This window comes from Lepisma saccharinum, chromosome 13 (assembly GCF_977018435.1).
Source record: "Lepisma saccharinum chromosome 13, izLepSacc3.1, whole genome shotgun sequence".
NCBI classification, from domain to species: domain Eukaryota; kingdom Metazoa; phylum Arthropoda; class Insecta; order Zygentoma; family Lepismatidae; genus Lepisma; species Lepisma saccharinum.
Genome location: NC_139241.1, coordinates 66,842,059 through 66,859,183, shown reverse-complemented (window position 1 = coordinate 66,859,183; position 17,125 = coordinate 66,842,059). Strand labels below are relative to the sequence as shown.

The following is a 17,125-nucleotide window of genomic DNA, read 5'->3' as shown; positions in this document are numbered from 1 at the left end:
CCTGATGGTGAAGTCTGTGTGGTGTTTGGATACCTCGCTGTAGACCTGGATTCGAATTCACAAGTGCATTGCCTCAGGTGCAAATACTCAAATTAATATTTATGGAAAGTTACTCTGGTTCTCACTCAGCCTCTGGGGTATCTGGGGTAAAGCCAGCCAGAGCGGGTTGCTGATATATGACGTGACCGTGATCGAGAATATGTAGAGTCCTAACTCCAAGCTCCGAGGGTTATTTTATGTCCCTTATCTACGTCTTGAGATTCATCGCCACAATGAGGATGAATGAAAAACTTACGAAAAATTAATGTGAGGTAGTCACAATGATGCATCCATACCTTGACGAAAATTCGAACCTCGGGACCTTTGGTATCCTAGCGCGATACGAGTCCGACATGGAGATGTGTCTTCATGGCATAGATGAATGTATGGTGAGGAGTTTCATTTATTTTTAAAATGTATTATCTAAACACACGCACTCACACAAACAAAACAAGTAGGGTGTAAGTAGTGACTGTTTCGAGAAGCACCGAAATGTTGCCCCATGTTCCACGGAGAGCACGATGGGCTAAATTTTTGCAGGCTAACAGAGCTTTGGCGTCTGGTCCCACATTCAGTGAGTCTTATTGTGTCGCCATATGTGTTTCTGATTGTGCCTTCATTCATCTCACCTTATCACAATTCATCCCCATCTTTGCGATTAGCCAAAACTGACAGAAATGCGACGTAAAATAAACTTCATCAACCACCAAAACAAGCAAAAACACAATGAAAAAATCATGAATATTCCAAATATTAAAAACACATTGCTAGTATGAGTTGAGAAACGTCGTGCTTTTCTAGCAAAAGTGTTCAGTGTCGATGAAAAAGTGAAATTGATCTGTCATCTGGTGACTTCTACCAGACTGCACTGGCAATATTGCTCGGTCAATGAATAAGCCTCGATTCGAAGTCTTCACGTGCGGCAGTGTGCGATAGGTTAGCGAGAATGACGGTAAACTCCTTACTATCGTTTCTTCTTGTGATAATACTTTCGCCCTCCGTCCAGCCGACACGATGGAAAAACCACGTGAAACTGGACGATTACTGGAAGTTCCAGCTGTTCTGGACTCCAGGGAAGAAGGAGATTACGATGGAAGTGCAAGTGGCTACGAGAGGACATTTCGAATTAGGGTTCACAAACCCTCATAACTCATCCGCCGTGCATGATGTTCTGGTAGGATGGGTTCCGGACAAGAAGCTTAAAGCTGGTATCATTAAGGTAGGTCCTATACTGCTTGGCGCGATTTTATTGGTTGAAATTATTATTCTCACGCAAGATCGTGCAGCGGAGCAGTGAGGTCACCACAAAATAAGTAAGTCATTGTAGTTGTGCGTGATTATTTTGTGGAGACTGTTGCATATATTTACACTCAAATATTACAAGAAAAAATACACATTTGGGAGGGGAGTTTTCTCGTGCATTCTGAATTCTGTACGTGACTTCATGAAAGAAGATGAATGATCAGTAGGCTATAGATGATACCGAGACGAGGCAGATGTGAGCGTACAGATTTCAAGACGAGAACGAGGCTATGATCCTTTGAGATTTGTGGAGTCGATACCAAGAACGATAAATACCTCTTTAAAGGCGAGTTGAGACTGACAGCATCCGAGATTCTCAGTTTTGTTAGAGACTTCGATATGATTTGATACATTTGCTTCATTTTCCTTGTGAGTGTATCTTATTGATAGATTGATTGGTTGATTTAGTTTATTTACTTCGCATTTCTTCCACATTTGGGTAATAGCGAAGAACATCTTCATCATGAGTGATGACATGATGAAGGGACATTCACAAGGTACAGCCATGACCAGGCCGGGATTTGAACCCGCGGCCCCTGGCATCGCAGCACGCTGTGCTAACCACTCCGCCAATGACGTCGGCTAGTGTCTCATGAATTTTGTCAAATCCTCATTCATCTTCAGCGTCGCGGTTAGCTAAAAGTTACATAAAAGTGACATAAAATAAGAAAGAAAAATGATTTAAAAATGAATGTAAATTCGGCCCGTAAATAAAAACCTGCCACTTCAATACATGAACACACACACACACACACACACAGGTTCAGTCCCTATTAGCCTTTCTGTGCAAAAAATAGACTTCAAACAACAAATCAAACAATATAAACCTATAGAGAGCATAAATATAAAAGTTATTTATAATATATGAACGAAATGTGAAGATCAAACAAGAACCTGATCTATAGCTAAATAGAATTTCACAAATCACTAGAATCCTAGAGAATAAATAAAAGCGCTTTGATTGGTTTTATTTGATTTTTGTACTTAGCGTCGGTTTTCTGCCACTTTTGGCTAATCGCGACGATGAGGATGAGTGACGATATGATGAAATCGATGAAAAAAACACTTTATTAATAATAATATACATTCGGAGGTATACGCTTTAGCGCAGGTACCTTAAAATAAACCCTGGGCGTCTTTTCCGCGAACATTCACGGATTCATCTGTTTTTCCCCCCTTTTGTTGTATAATCACAACTGTTCTGGTGAGCCAGAACATATTTGGTTAACAGAATGCATAGTATTAATAGTACTAATAATAATGATAATAATGGAACAAATAGTGAAAAGTAAAAATGATGAGTTAAGAGTACAGGGTAGAGACATTGTAGATGTTAGAAACTCCGAATATAAAAGAAATCACTACATTGATTAGTAGTTAGACTAACTAACTCTCTATCCTTCTTAAACCCGAAGGTTCATGGCTGCAGCAACACAGGCCTTCCACCTGTCCCTATCTTGAGCAAGATCTATATAATCTTTTCCATCCTTTAGGTCCATCTCAACGTTGTCCCTCCATCTTCGTCTTGGCCTTCCTACAGGTCTCTTACCATCAGGTTTCCCAACAAGAATCCTGTAAACTCCTCTTTCCTCTCCCATTCGTGCCACATGGCCTGCCCACCTAAGTCTTCTTGATTTAATTATTCTAATAATATCTGGACATGAATACAAATTATGTAGTTCTAAATTATGTAACCTTCTCCACTCACCTGTCTCCTCATCCCTTTGAGGTCTAAATATTTTCCTAAGGATCTTATTTTCAAATAATCTCAATTTATGTTCCTCTTTCAATGTAAGGGACCAGGTTTCACATCCATATAATACTACAGGCAAAATTACTGTTTTGTATATTTTAACTTTTAGTTTCTTAGATATTAAACGAGAAGACAAAAGTTTATGAAGAGAGAAGTAACATGCATTTCCTGAATTAAGCCTACTTTTTATTTCCTCTTTAATATAATTTTCATTTGTTAATATTACTCCTAAGTATTTGAATTTGGAAACTGGTTCAAACGAGTTGTTATCAATAATTAGATTTTGATTATTACCTAACCCTTGGTTTCGGCCTGTAAGCATATATTTGGTTTTCTCATTGCTAACTTCCAAACCTATGTCTTTAGCTGCTTTGAAAAATATTTTAGCATTATTCTTAATTGTATTTATATCATCCCCTAATAAGTCTACATCATCTGCAGATGCTAACAACTGAGTCACACCATTTTAGTCCTTCTTTAGTTTCTTTTACCTTCCTAACATCGTATTCTAAGGCAAAATTAAAGAGCAATGGAGATAATGCATCTCCTTGTTTTAACTGATTAGTAGTTTTTTTGTTTTTTTTTCTTCAAATTTATTATTTACTTATTACCTAACTGATTAGTAGTTAGGTAATAAGTAAATAAGTAGTGTTGCTCACGGGACGGGACATGTCCCGTCTCGTCTCGTGTCTCGTCTCGAAAACGAGACGAGACACGAGACGGGACAAGCCTTTTGAAATTCGAGACGGGACGAGACGGAATGCCTTTCTCGTCTCGTTTTCGAGACGAGACACGAGACGGGACGGGACGGGTTTTGAAAAGTCTCGTCTCGTCTCGAATGTCTCGAAAAAATAAAAGCAAAATTTTTAATCAGTTGCAAATACTTGTTTGCTTTGAATAAAATATTTCAATTAGAAACGTTGATAAGCGTGTATTAAGTCAAAATAAGAAGACTATTCTAGAGAGAGGCATGAATGAATACCTAAACTTATTTCCTATACTCTTTCGAAACACAGCGTTACTCCCCATTTTTTTAAAAAAAATATTCCAGGTTAATAACTTTATGTTACGATAGTACTCCAGATACTAATACAATTCTGAATAACATCAAGTAAAAGGCAGGTAGAGAAGGTGGAAGGAGGGGCCAAAAGATCGTGGAGTGTCTGCGTCCGAGGTTTATCTTGTAAAATTAGTCTCAGCTCTATAGGTTGGAAAGATAAACGGACCGACGGATATGGTTTATTTTCATTATTTAATTTTTACATCAAAGGGTGTACAGAAGTGATTGTTATTAGGAAGTAGGAAAAGCATTGTAGGAAACATGGCAGTACAGATTGATAAGGAGTTGTTGGGAAAGTTATTAAGGAGTCCAAGATATAAGCAAGACTAAGAAAAGGAGATAATTAGGGACAAATAATCTTGCATTATCCCACTCCGAACAGCTGAGAGCTAAAGAGGAGGAGAAAATACGGGAAATATGGAAAGAAATGATTTGGTGATTTTAGTGTTTACAGGGAACCACGACAAGATTTTACCACATGATTATTTGCACGGGTTACGAAATTATTAGAATGTTATGGAAATTTCGGATATGTCTTTGTTGAGAAAATTCTTGTTGTTTCCCTCAGGCATTCTGCAGGTGGTTGGATTCGATTTTTTACGTCCGTTTGAAGATTATTTCCAATGTTTTTTTTTATTTCTTTATTTCTTATTTAAGGAGAATACTATTCCTTGGATTGTAATAACGAAATACTGAGGCTGATATAGAATAGATTACAAATGAAGGAATTGCACTAAGTTCTGTATAATCGTCGTAGAAGGAAACTTTGTTCTATGAGGGGACTCCCCGGGTACAGTGGTAGCATCGTCGCCTTGTAATCAAGGGGTCCCGGGTTCGATACCCGGTGAAGGCAAATTGTGATTTGAATCCCATTTTAAACTGTGGGTCCAGTCCCGATTAGCCTTTCTGTAAATCAGATGAAGGAATGTTGTAGCTGTTCTTTTTATTCTGTAAATTTAGCCTTCAAGTTTATGAGCAAAATACATGTAGTAACATTTTCACTCGTTATTAAACACATTTCACAAAGTAGTTTTATCGAACTTCAGAGGGAAGCTGACGGCAATGTCAGGGTGGTGGGAGCTTGTTAACGAGCAGGGTGTATTCCGAGACTATTTTTAGCCGTTCCCCACTGACAAAGGTTTCGCTTTGAACAATGGACACCGTTGCTTCAGGGGGCAAACACCAAACATAGGGCGAGGTTGACCTGCAGTAGCGGGTACGTGCCATAAATCCAGGCCTAAAGTAGGTATGAAAGTTGATGCAAGGGAGGGGCAATAAAAATTCTGTAATTTGGTTTGCTTGCTGACAGGAAGTTTTGCAGGAAAAGCTGAAAAGGAAAACGGCAGACTTTGAATGAAAGAGGGACAGTGAACACAAGTCCTTTGTATTATTCGCCGACACACAAGCTTCCATTTCGAAGGTGAGGCTATCAGCAGCGAAGTTATTAGAGGGTTGGAAGCAGTGACGACGCCAGAGGGAGCATGGGGACGCCCCATGTCAGACACTTCGCCACCCCCACCCGGGACCCCCAACTGAAGTTAATTAAATATCGAATAATAAGAGAGTTCATTTATAAGAGTATGACGATTTTCACCTTTTCAAAGTGGTGTATTCTGCATGATATCACTTTCCTGCTTATAATACCAACTTGATTAACAAATATTAATTTGTTTCGTCCAAGATTCGAGCGCCGACCTGGGCATAGGTAATTTATCATTCATTTATGTCCTGTAATAGCCGAGATTAACCAGTTTTAACCAGTCTTAAGAACTCGGAAAAAGTGTTGAATGTGGATGATTTTAAAACATCACGAATATTTTCAGGACCACAAGACATCATCTGTAGTACGGGCAACTTATTCTAATCGTGGTCGTTAGTGATAACGCTAAGTATTAAAAGACATTCAAAGTTGATTCAAGATTTGGTTGGTTGGTTGATTGAAGTCCATTTATGCACAGTAAGTCTAATCGGGACTGGACTTATAGTTTAAAGTGCCTCCACTGGGTATCGAACCCAGGACCAAAGGTGATTGGAGAAAAACCGACACTACATGTCAGTTATTGTGGATTCATCGCGGTTTCTTACTATTCAGGGACTTGAATTTCGAGATGATGAGTCTGAGGCAAACCTTAACAAAGAGGATTTCTTCGATACTCGTGAAGCTAATGAGGGGATATTATTTGGAAATGTATTGAACGTGAACCTTAAAATGCAAATTACACTTAAAATTCGATTCAAAACATATCGCGGGTATTTAAAAGAACGCTTATTAGGATTTGCCACTCTTCAATCATTAGATGCAGGTTCGCTCTTTCTCGTACATATCAAAATCGAAGAACTTCTTCCCACGAACTCCATACGTGCCTGTAATTGTGTAGCATAAACATACGATGGAGTGGTAGATTAAGAGTAAGTATTGCCAGGGTCAGAATATTTCTTGAATTATGAGATAACTGTAACCTTTGTCTGATTTTTTTATCCTGTGATAACATTTCCCTGAAAGGTGAAACACAAATTTTGCCCAAAACTCTTCAGCGTTACGAAGATGGTTGTCCTTAAAATCTTTGAAAAGGCTTGCTCGAAACAGGATGCTGGATGAAAACTGCCTCATTTGGCTGTTCTTACCATTGAGAAGAAATGTCAAGTCCTGGACGTACCAAAGGTGCGCAATATGTTCTCCAAAGCACCTAGAGCAGAATTCTCCTACAGGAGAATTGCACTTCACTAAGTGCCTCACATTGTTTCTAATACTTAAGAAGACTAATTTCTTCCAACGTCACGTTTATTTTGCAAGAAAATTAAACTCTTAGAAGAATTATTTTCATCATTTATATTATTATCTTATAACTTAAATATTTATATCAGTAGTTTCATCTCAAGAAAGACGATGAATTATAAAATTATGAATGTCTTCCAATACTGAAATAGGCCACTAGAGACAACGCAACTTACCAATAAAAAAGAATTAATGTCTTTATTAAAACGAATCATGTGGAGATAAACTCGTAATCAAGAAGTAAATTTAGGCTGTAAACGTCCACTCTAAATAAAAGACACACACAAAAGACCATACATGAATATAATAATAATTCTAATAATAATAATAATTATTATAATAATTATTATTATATAAGTATATATATGTGTAGTGTTTTCGGGCGTTTTAATGTGACTGCCCCCTTACAATATTTTGTAGCCAGCCATCCCCCTCTCCCAGTCAAATTTCCCTGGCGCCGTCACTGGTTGGAAGTAAATTTATTAGGACGAGGAAAGTAACATTAGCTGTTGACAGTGTTGCACCAAAGGACGTGATATGTGCTACTGTTTATATAAATGATAGGAAATTTAAGCAAAAATTTATAATTGTTGAGACTTGAGAGTTGTTTCCTTCATTTGATCTTAGGAAGAGGTTTTCTGAGACAGAGTGGGATTGTTTTACACATACATGGGAAAGGGTGGTTGTTTAAAGATAGAGACGTATTTTGCACATTTTTAAAAAGTTCAGATAAAACGAGAATTTAGCCTTACTGTTATGAAAAGAAATAACGCAGTACGGGGAAATAATAACTTCACACTTTTCGCACCTGGTGGGATGCAACACAAGAGTATTGCAGGAAGTCTATGAACGAGGATGAAGAAGGATATGTGAAATTTGACTTACCTGCGGGTGAATAGTTTATTCTAATATTCTTAAGGTTGATATTGTTTTTGTTTTTTTAAGTCCACTTGATTCGCAAATAGGCTAAATCGCGAACCGACCTACAGTTTAAAGTGCGATCCGATCCACTTTGTGCCTCCATTGAGTATCGACGCGAGGACCCTTCATTACAAGACCTCGACGTTATTACTACGCCATCGGGGAGGCACCCAATGTACACAAATATGTTGATTCCAATAACACGTTATATGTATAATCTGATAATGATGCACTTTGGGTGCATCTAAACATATTTTTTTCAACTATAGCATGTCTAAAAGAATCATTGAAGTTGGGATTTTTATAACTTCAGGAGGCACGGCTCTGTAAACGTGCGATATGAACTTAATGCAGGTTTGCCTTCCATTCGTGGTGGTTTTGTCACATTTCTTCGCTTCGTAAAACATACACTTTTGCAGGAAAGGCTTCTTGCATCCTCCCGGGGCCTTGCTCTAGCTAAACAAAAAATATATTTGTTTAGCATAATCGAGGGTTACATATTCCTGCCGAACTTACTAGAAAACAAGGTTTCTATTGGGATCATACTGCTTTGAATGACAGTATCAATGAAGTTTTATGTACGCTACTACTTATAATAATGAGCATAAAATATTAATCAGGAACTTTATTTTTCGTCAACTGAATGTAACATCTTTTTTTTTTATTCAGCAAATATTCAATTCATCACCTTTTTTGACATTAATTTTCTTGCCAGGACAGCTGTTTTTATGCAGATTTTGACGATCTTAACTACACGTAAGCTAGATATTAGCTAATATTTGTGCTGTTATATTACTATTCTTCTACCATCTTTGTAACATGTCATGCAATAACAATAATGGAATTGATTAATTTACATATTTAAGTGAATAGACCTATGAATTATATTAATGCATTAATTTAAACATTTGCTTAATTGTATAAATGTACGATGGATAGACAGTTGTATGAAGCGAGAAAAGCCTCAAGGTAGATTTCATAAGATACCTAGCATTCAGTAACCAACAAACTGCATTTTTAATATTAATGTCCTCATGATTAACGAACCTTATTTATTCTCACCACGCAATGGGTAAAATATTTGGAGCATTATCCCACTTTCCGGAAAAATATTGTATTTCTGCTACTTTTGACTTTTGTTGGTATGATATCCCGGATCACTTTTACGAGACGAGACGGGACAAAACGAGACGGGACGAGACGAGACGAGACAGAACCCTTCGAGACGGGACACGAGACGGGACAAACGAATATTTTCGAGACGAGACACGAGACGAGACAGCATTTTCACGAGACGGGACGGGACAGACCAAAGTCTCGTCCCGTCTCGTCTCGTGGGCAACACTATAAATAAGAAATTTGAGGGAAAAAAAAAATAATAATATATAAAAACAATAATATAATAATAAGAGAAAGGAGAGAAATAAATACAAGTGAAAAAGAAAGAGCAAGAAATATGAGCTTAAGTACGGATATTAAAGAGAACAAGGAGGGAGAAGGCAATGGTTAATGTAGCCAAAGAAGAGAAAGAGAAAAGAAGGGCTAGGTTGAGGAAGGATGCTGTGGAGTCCAACATTTTGGAAGAGGTACAGGGAGGGGCATCAGTACTAATGAGAACTCCTGGGAGTCTCAGGATAAAATCCAGGTATACGTCAGGAATTGAGGGTATGAAGAGTGAGATGAAGGTTATATAAGTAGTAAGGAAGAAAGATGGTAGAGAAGATAGTTCTTCATCTCTCACTTGCCTCCTTTTTCTCTGTTCAAGTGGAGTGGTGTTATTTTCCGGTAGCATTTCCTGGGGACGAGGTTCCCTCCTGTGTTTGTTCCTGTGAAATCGATGAAGAGAGAGATCCACAAAAACACCCATGCCTAGACCGGGATTCGAACTTGGGACGCCTGGCGTGCTAACCCCTCCGCCACGGAGGACTTGCGCTTGAATAAAAACACAACGTGGAAGTAAAATTTTGACATTTAAATTTAAAAAGACTTGAATGAAAATATAAAACAGACGGTCAAATAATAAGAACTTGACGTAGAAATAGACCCATAAATAGAAACCTGGCCACTAAATAAGAACCTAAAGCTTCATTGTAAATAGAAACATGCGCTTAAATAGCAACATGGCGTCTTAACTAAAAATTCTATCATGGCGAATATAAACATGGCATATAATAAATAAGACTCTTGCATTTCAATAAAACGCTCGAATAACCGACCTCCGTAGCGGAGTGTTTAGCACAGGGCTATACGAATCCAGAGGTTCCGGGTTCATCAATTTCATCATATCATCTTTCATCCTCATCTTCGCGATTAGCGAGAAGTGGCAGAAATGTGAAGTAAAATAAACCAGATCAATCAATCAAAACCAGTGGCGGCGATTAGGGGGATGGGGGGGGGCAGTTGCCCCCAACGTTTTTGCCACTTTCGTCCCCGCACTATGATAAACTTATCTTCCCAAGCAGTGGCGTATGCTGGGTTAAGAACCTGGGCTATCGCACCATATCATAGTGTTCGAATGGACAAAGATTTGCTGGTGGGGTTTGTTTATGTTTGTTTTTTTAACTCATTTGGGGTGGCGGGTTGAAGTGATGTGACTCTATGATTAAAAATATATACCTCATAAATAAAACATGGAAATTACACTGTCAGTAAGGAAAGGATTTCAAGAATTTCATTCTTATTTGCATAAATGTGAGACCCATATTGTGAAATATTATGTAGGCCTATATACGAGAATAAAAATATAATTTCAACCTACCTATTTTCACGATTTTAAGTTCGGGTACTCCTTGTTGGCGCCATGGGCGTCCGGAAGGGGGGGGGCAAGGTGGAGCCGTGGCCCCCCCCTGGAAAATGAAAGTCAACCAAAAAATATGTATTTCACACATATAATTTCATTCTATCCACAATAATATGTGTTAATTATTGCATGAACACCATAAATTCAAATTTAAGCAATGTTTTTTAGGGAACAACACTATTTTGGGGAAAAGTTTGCCTTCGTTTGCCCCCCCCCCCCCCTGAAAAAAATAATACCTTCCTTGCCCCTCCCTGGAAAAAATCCTGCGGACGTCCATGGTTGGCGCAGTGGTAACGTCGTTGCCTTGAAACTAAGGGGTCCCGGGTTCGATGCATGGTGGTTTAGATACCACTTTAACTGTAGGTCCGATCCCCATTAGCTTATCTGTTCGTAAAGTGGACATACAAGAAAATCCACAACGATTTGGAGCTTATCGTCATTCGTAAGCCGAATAGACAGCTTGTTAATTATGTCCCTCATTTCAGTTCACTACACAACACACAGCACATATCATTCACAAAAAAACAATCCACTCACTATTGTATTCACACGCTACCTCTAAATAAATTCCACGCACCAAGACCACTCGACGCGATCTAGACTACAGTAAGAATCACGAACCTTCCGACCTTCTGTAAACAACCGTCTCACTTCGAGTAACGTATCACTCCGCGCCAGCTGTTCGTGAATGGTGCGGCCATCATATGCTGCTCACTCGCAACCTTTAATTTTACGTAACATGGAAAAACGTATTCTTATTTTAACTGATAATCTACACATTGAAGTATAATAAATTTTCTACAAGTGATTAAATACGTGTTCTTTCCCTAATTTTATGCTTCTCTAAGTTGCCGTTTTAGTTTCCCTTGGTGTCTTTGCTGCATAATTATTAATTTAGTCAATCACATCATATATATTAGCTTACTTTCATTATCTATAATAATAAATCATAACACTTTCCAACATCAAATAAATTTAATGAAGAAACCCCGGTTTCAATACGTAATTTATCTCATGTGTCACATTCTTCTAGCAAGGTTTTTTTAGTAAAATATGAGAGAAAATTAATCCTTTGGTACGGAACCGTCTTACTCCTGGGGGATAAGATGTAAATTTTGTATTTGATTTTATTAATTTAGCGTTGCTTTTCTTCCACTTTTGGCTAATCCCGACGATGATAATGAGTGATCGTCAGATGAAACTGATGAAGGGACAGTCACAAATAACACCCATGCCGTGATTCGAGCCAGGGAACTTCGGCGATGAGTCTGAAAGTCGGCCACCAGGCAAGATGTGCATTTTTAAAACTTTTTTTTTAACATACATTCAATAACTTTCAACAGGTCATCACTCAGTGATACACTGCTTATTCCGCATCTGTTGACAAATGGAATGTTTTTACAACTTGTAGGCTATGTGGATTATTTTTTCTTTCATAAGTTTGCAACACTGTTAGGGTACACGTGCTTTTGTTTACAGAAGGTCTTAAGTTCTATGATTCTCACTTTAGAACTGGTCCTTGTCATTTCGGTAAACCATTCCCGCTCAGCCAACAATTTTCTACTCCCCACTGTATCTGTAGCTGTTTGAAGGTCAACGACCTCTTTTTCAACTCCTCTGCAAGCGTTCAATCATGTTCTTGTCCCTGCCACATGACACTTTCCCCTTGCCCGCGATAATTTGGCTTCAAAATTCCCCATTCCTGGGAAGATTACGGGCTCGGGAAAATTGGTTTGCAACATTGACCCATACTGTTGAGGAAGTTCAGAGGTTTTTTTTCCCCGCCATATGCAACCCTGTTCTCTCTCCTGTAACAGTTTGACTCCACAATTCCCCGATCCTGGGGAAATTACATGGTGGGAAGAAATTTGGTTTGCAATATTGATCGGAGCCCTGTCAAGCTTACCCGTTACCCCCGTGGAGTTGCCCGCCAGCTGGGTCAGCCGTCTCGCGAATTCAAAGAAAGCGAGCAATGTTTCCAACTTCTAAGAAATAGGTTCATCTTCTTATTGAAATGAAAACTTTTATGAACATTTTTTGATAGATTTTTTTCTGTATCTTATTCCCCGAGTCTGGGCTTCGCAGATAGCCTAGATAGCCCCGAATATACGCCTCTGCTACCAAGGGAAAGTAAACTGTCCTTGCCCCCCCCCCCCCCCCCCAGATTTGGGATCCAATTGCCGCCACTGATCGAAACACTTGATAAGTATAAACCTGAAAGATTAAAAGGAACATAACACATCGATAGAAATTTAGCAAACTACTTTTGTTTTGTATTTTCTTTAGAGCTGGCTCACGCTAAACATACTGCAGCCTTCATTGCACGGAAAGGTTGTACTATCTGGTAAACAGTTTTGAAGTTAATACACAAGCAGAAAACGTACTCTTGATTGCCTGGTGATAGAGTATGCCGTCAATATTTGCCCTTTGCGTGTCGCTGCTACACAGTGTTTGCCCTGCTGTCTAGTGGAGTGTGTACGAGTCTGTGCAAACATTTGCTCAAATTCACAACTGTCGAGATCACCGATATGCCCATTTCAGATTCCCTTGGGAATATTATGTTTCTTCCAGAAATCGATACTGAGGCAAGATGAACTTACGACCCCTGCGTTACTCTAACCACTACGTCACGGATAGACTGCGTGTTTCTGAACCTAAACAATAATAAATTGATATGGTTTATTTTACTTGGCTGTCACTTTTGACAAATCCGAAGGCAAGGATAAGTGATGATATGATGATACGAACCTGGGGCCTCTGTCGCCGTAGCGCAGTGTGCTAATCACTCCACCACGGATTTCGGTGAACATAATCAATGAATATAGTGACGTGGGACTCTAATATTCAGAGAAGCATGGGTGGGGAGGTAGAGGGGGGGGAGAATCTCTAGAAGAGATTCATGCAAATTTGTTGCCTTAGGATAAAATTATTTTGATCTGATATTTGTTACATGCTTCGTTTTCCTGCCAATTTTGGCTAATCGATGGATATGATGGACTTGTTGAAGGGACTCACACAAAACATGCATTCCCAGGTCTGGATTCGAACCCGAAACCCCTGCCGTAGCAGGGCGCTGGGATAACCACCCTGCAACAGAGGTCGCTAAAGGAGCATTTACTTATCCAGTGTGCTTGTTTGTTTCTGGATAAATGGTGCGAATTGGTCGACAAGGCGGTCGCATTATAAGAAAATATTTGTGCAAACCCTAACAGTGGGCAAATATGCCAATCCACACATAAGAATTTGTTCATATATTAGTTTTCTCTGCTAATTTCGAAGGAGAAGTTTTAAAGATTATTACATGCAGGTTGGGCATTAATCCCGAAACCAATGGGAGAACATATGAATAAACATTTACTTGATGCAAAATGTCCATCACCAGTTTTGACACATTTCCTTTAAGGTTTCAACATGTTTGCTTGAATTCTCTTGAAAATGTAAGTATCAAAGCAGCCGATACAGAGACTATCCTTTCCCGCAAGTAGTTGTATTTACGGTACTATAAACCCGAGAAAGTATGAACCCCTCCTCAAGCAGATTTGCTATACTTAAAACAAGCTTAACATGAGCATATGAGCTTTTTGTTCAAGTGTGGAATCTTGTCTAATCTAAGATTTTTGTGAAAATGCCCTCGGGAATTTCCTCAGAAAGTATGACCCTCTCAGATTGATTTGTTTATACTTACAAAAGGCACTTCTGTGAGATTGTTATCCATAAATTTGTTAAAAATATGCCCCTCTTGTGGCCACACTTAAAACTGGCCATCCACACACATACACACACACACACACATATATACACACACACACATACACACATACATATTTATTTCTGGTTTAAGTTCTTGGATACCAGGTTCAATTTACATATCTAATATTAAAACAATGTAATTCTTCTAGAATTGCTCCGTGACAACAGACCCATCTATGTGCAAATGCCTGAACTCGGTGAATACTTGGGAACAAGTCCATTTTTTTCATTATGTCAACATTTTTAACTTCTTTTGCCAGTAATAGGGAAATGGTAGCAAGCATTAGACAAAGTACTTTGGAGCTGAATATTCCTTTTCTTAGACGTCGTATATTACTAAAATATTTTCAATTCACATATTTCTCATACCGCTGTATCTTGTTCTATTAGGCCTCTTCGAGAACATTGCCTATTAGGACTCTTCGAGAACATTGCCTATTAGTGAAATAATAGGACAAGCATATGGCGGTATGGGGATATGTGAATTGTTGGTTTCTTCAATTCACATAAAAGGATTGAATAGAAACTAGGATATTTTGCATTTGTTATATTCAATTTATTTGTTGTAATCTGTTCATATATAAAATCAAGCCCCGAGAAAATATAAGATCAATACTTGAACAATATGTGCGCATGACGGCCCCAAAGCGGTGGGATCGATACTTTCTGCACAGCGATCAGTTCATTTCGAGCCCAGCACCGGCGTGTCGATCAATATTTGGAGCAGCGATCCTTTACAAATTAGTTCCAGACAATTCCGCTCCCCTAAGCGTGGAGGCGCTGCGGTCGGGATTGCATGTACGCTCAGCAGAAAAACGGGATACACTCAGAAGAAAGTACTTCGGCAAAAATGTTAGAGAATAGCTCATGTTTCTGAATATACCCCTACAGTGTTTCTATTGGCTCTGTAAAACTATAAAAGCCAGGGTACAGTGCAGATTCTTCACCATTGCTGGATTGGCAGTGGAACCCACTGCTCCACCAAAGTATAGGAGACTTGAAGCATATAATTTGGCGGAATAATCCAAGTAAGGTCATATATACATATACATACAAAGCACAGTGCTGAACTCAACTGATCCAGCATAGAGTTTTGAATTTAAACCCCAAGAAATTGTATATAAATACCAAAGCCAAAACTATTAATACACGTACACACATACACACACACACAAAGCACAGTGCTGAACCCCAACTGATCCAGCATAAAGTTTTGAATTGAATCCCAAGAAATTGTATATAAATACCAAAGCCAAAAAATATTAAGTGTATACACGCATATATACATACACACACACAAAGTACAGTGCTGAACCCCAACTGATATTTTTATTCAGTATAAAGTTTTGAATTGAAACCCAGGAAATTGTATATAATAAACAACAACAAAAATGCCGAATCAAAAATATTGTAATCAATGCAATAAAAATATATCCAGCCCCAATTGGGCCAAGCATCAAAAAATTTGTAATCCAGACAAATACAAAACTCCCACAAAAATTTGCCCCAAATGCAATAGAAAATACAACATGGAATATTTCACATATAAACATAAAGATACTTGCTCTGCATTGCCCTCTCAACCATCTACATCTGGTCTGAAAAGAAGGCACGAAGCACCTGTTAATGCCAGAGCAGCAAAACAGCCACGCCATGAACCTACCCGTAGCAGTTTTAATGCCCAACTTAAGGATTACCAGTTTGTATCAGAGCTAAGATGCGGCATTGAGAATTTCTTGAACAGTATAAATTCTGATCTGCAGGCAATTCTTAATGCACAAAATGGCTCTTATAAGCTATCCCTCAAATTGTTTGTACAATATAAGAAACCAAATGGCACAAAATTTACACAGCCCCACATAACAGAAACTGTACCGGTATATTCAAATGCAAATTCAGACAAAATAATAAGCAGGTTGATTGATCAATTAAATATCAAACACTCTGAATTTGCGGCAAAAGAGTCCGGATGGAGCCTATGCGGTTCATCACACAAGTTATATGTTAATATTTCTGAATTCACTCCATTACAAGGATCCACTTATCTGCCTTTACCTGCCAATATTAAAAACAGAAGAGCCGTGGTTAATATAGAAAATACCGACCAGAAATGTTTTCTGTGGTGTATATTAGCTGCTTTGTTTCTAGTTTCAAGGCATCCTGAGAGAATAAGTTATTACAAACAGCATGAACATATTTTTGACGATGCAATGAAGGGTTTAGAATATCCAATGTCAGTTCAGAATATTGATAAATTTGAAAAAAGGGCCAGGCACATCAATGGCAAACAATTATCTATTAATGTTTTTATTTGTTCTACTGGACGTGGCAATTCTTTGATAGAACCTCTCAGAATCAGTACACTTGATGATGAATCTGCAATTCCGATTGATCTGCTCTTAATTGAAGGGGATGGCACATATCATTACACTCTGATACACAGTCTTGAAGCTTTAGTCAGAAAACAACTAGACAAAACTCATACAATATTCAAGTTGTGCAGAAGATGTTTGACTGTATTTGATGGTCAAAAAATGGTGAAGGGGGTTCGGGAAGAGAATGCAGAAATTGCAAAAAACAAGTTAAAAGAGCATCTGAAATACTGTGGCAACCATAAACCTGTTCATATGGTGATGCCCAATCCAGGTGAAAATTGCAAATTCAAAAAGTATGAAGCCCTGTTGGAACACCCAGTATATATTGTCTGTGATTTCGAATCGAACC

At 38.4% G+C, this 17,125-nt stretch overlaps 1 protein-coding gene across 1 annotated transcript in view; it reads left to right on the top strand.

Annotated features, from left to right (window-relative positions):
* The first annotated feature begins 976 nt into the window (after positions 1 to 976).
* Positions 977 to 17,125, top strand: part of LOC145997393 (DBH-like monooxygenase protein 1 homolog) — a 72,645-nt gene continuing 56,496 nt past the window's right edge. The window contains exon 1 of the mRNA XM_083134390.1: positions 977 to 1,258. Within this exon, the coding sequence (XP_082990516.1) occupies positions 986 to 1,258 (273 nt within the window). The 5' untranslated portion in view covers positions 977 to 985. The remainder of the gene's footprint in view (positions 1,259 to 17,125) is intronic.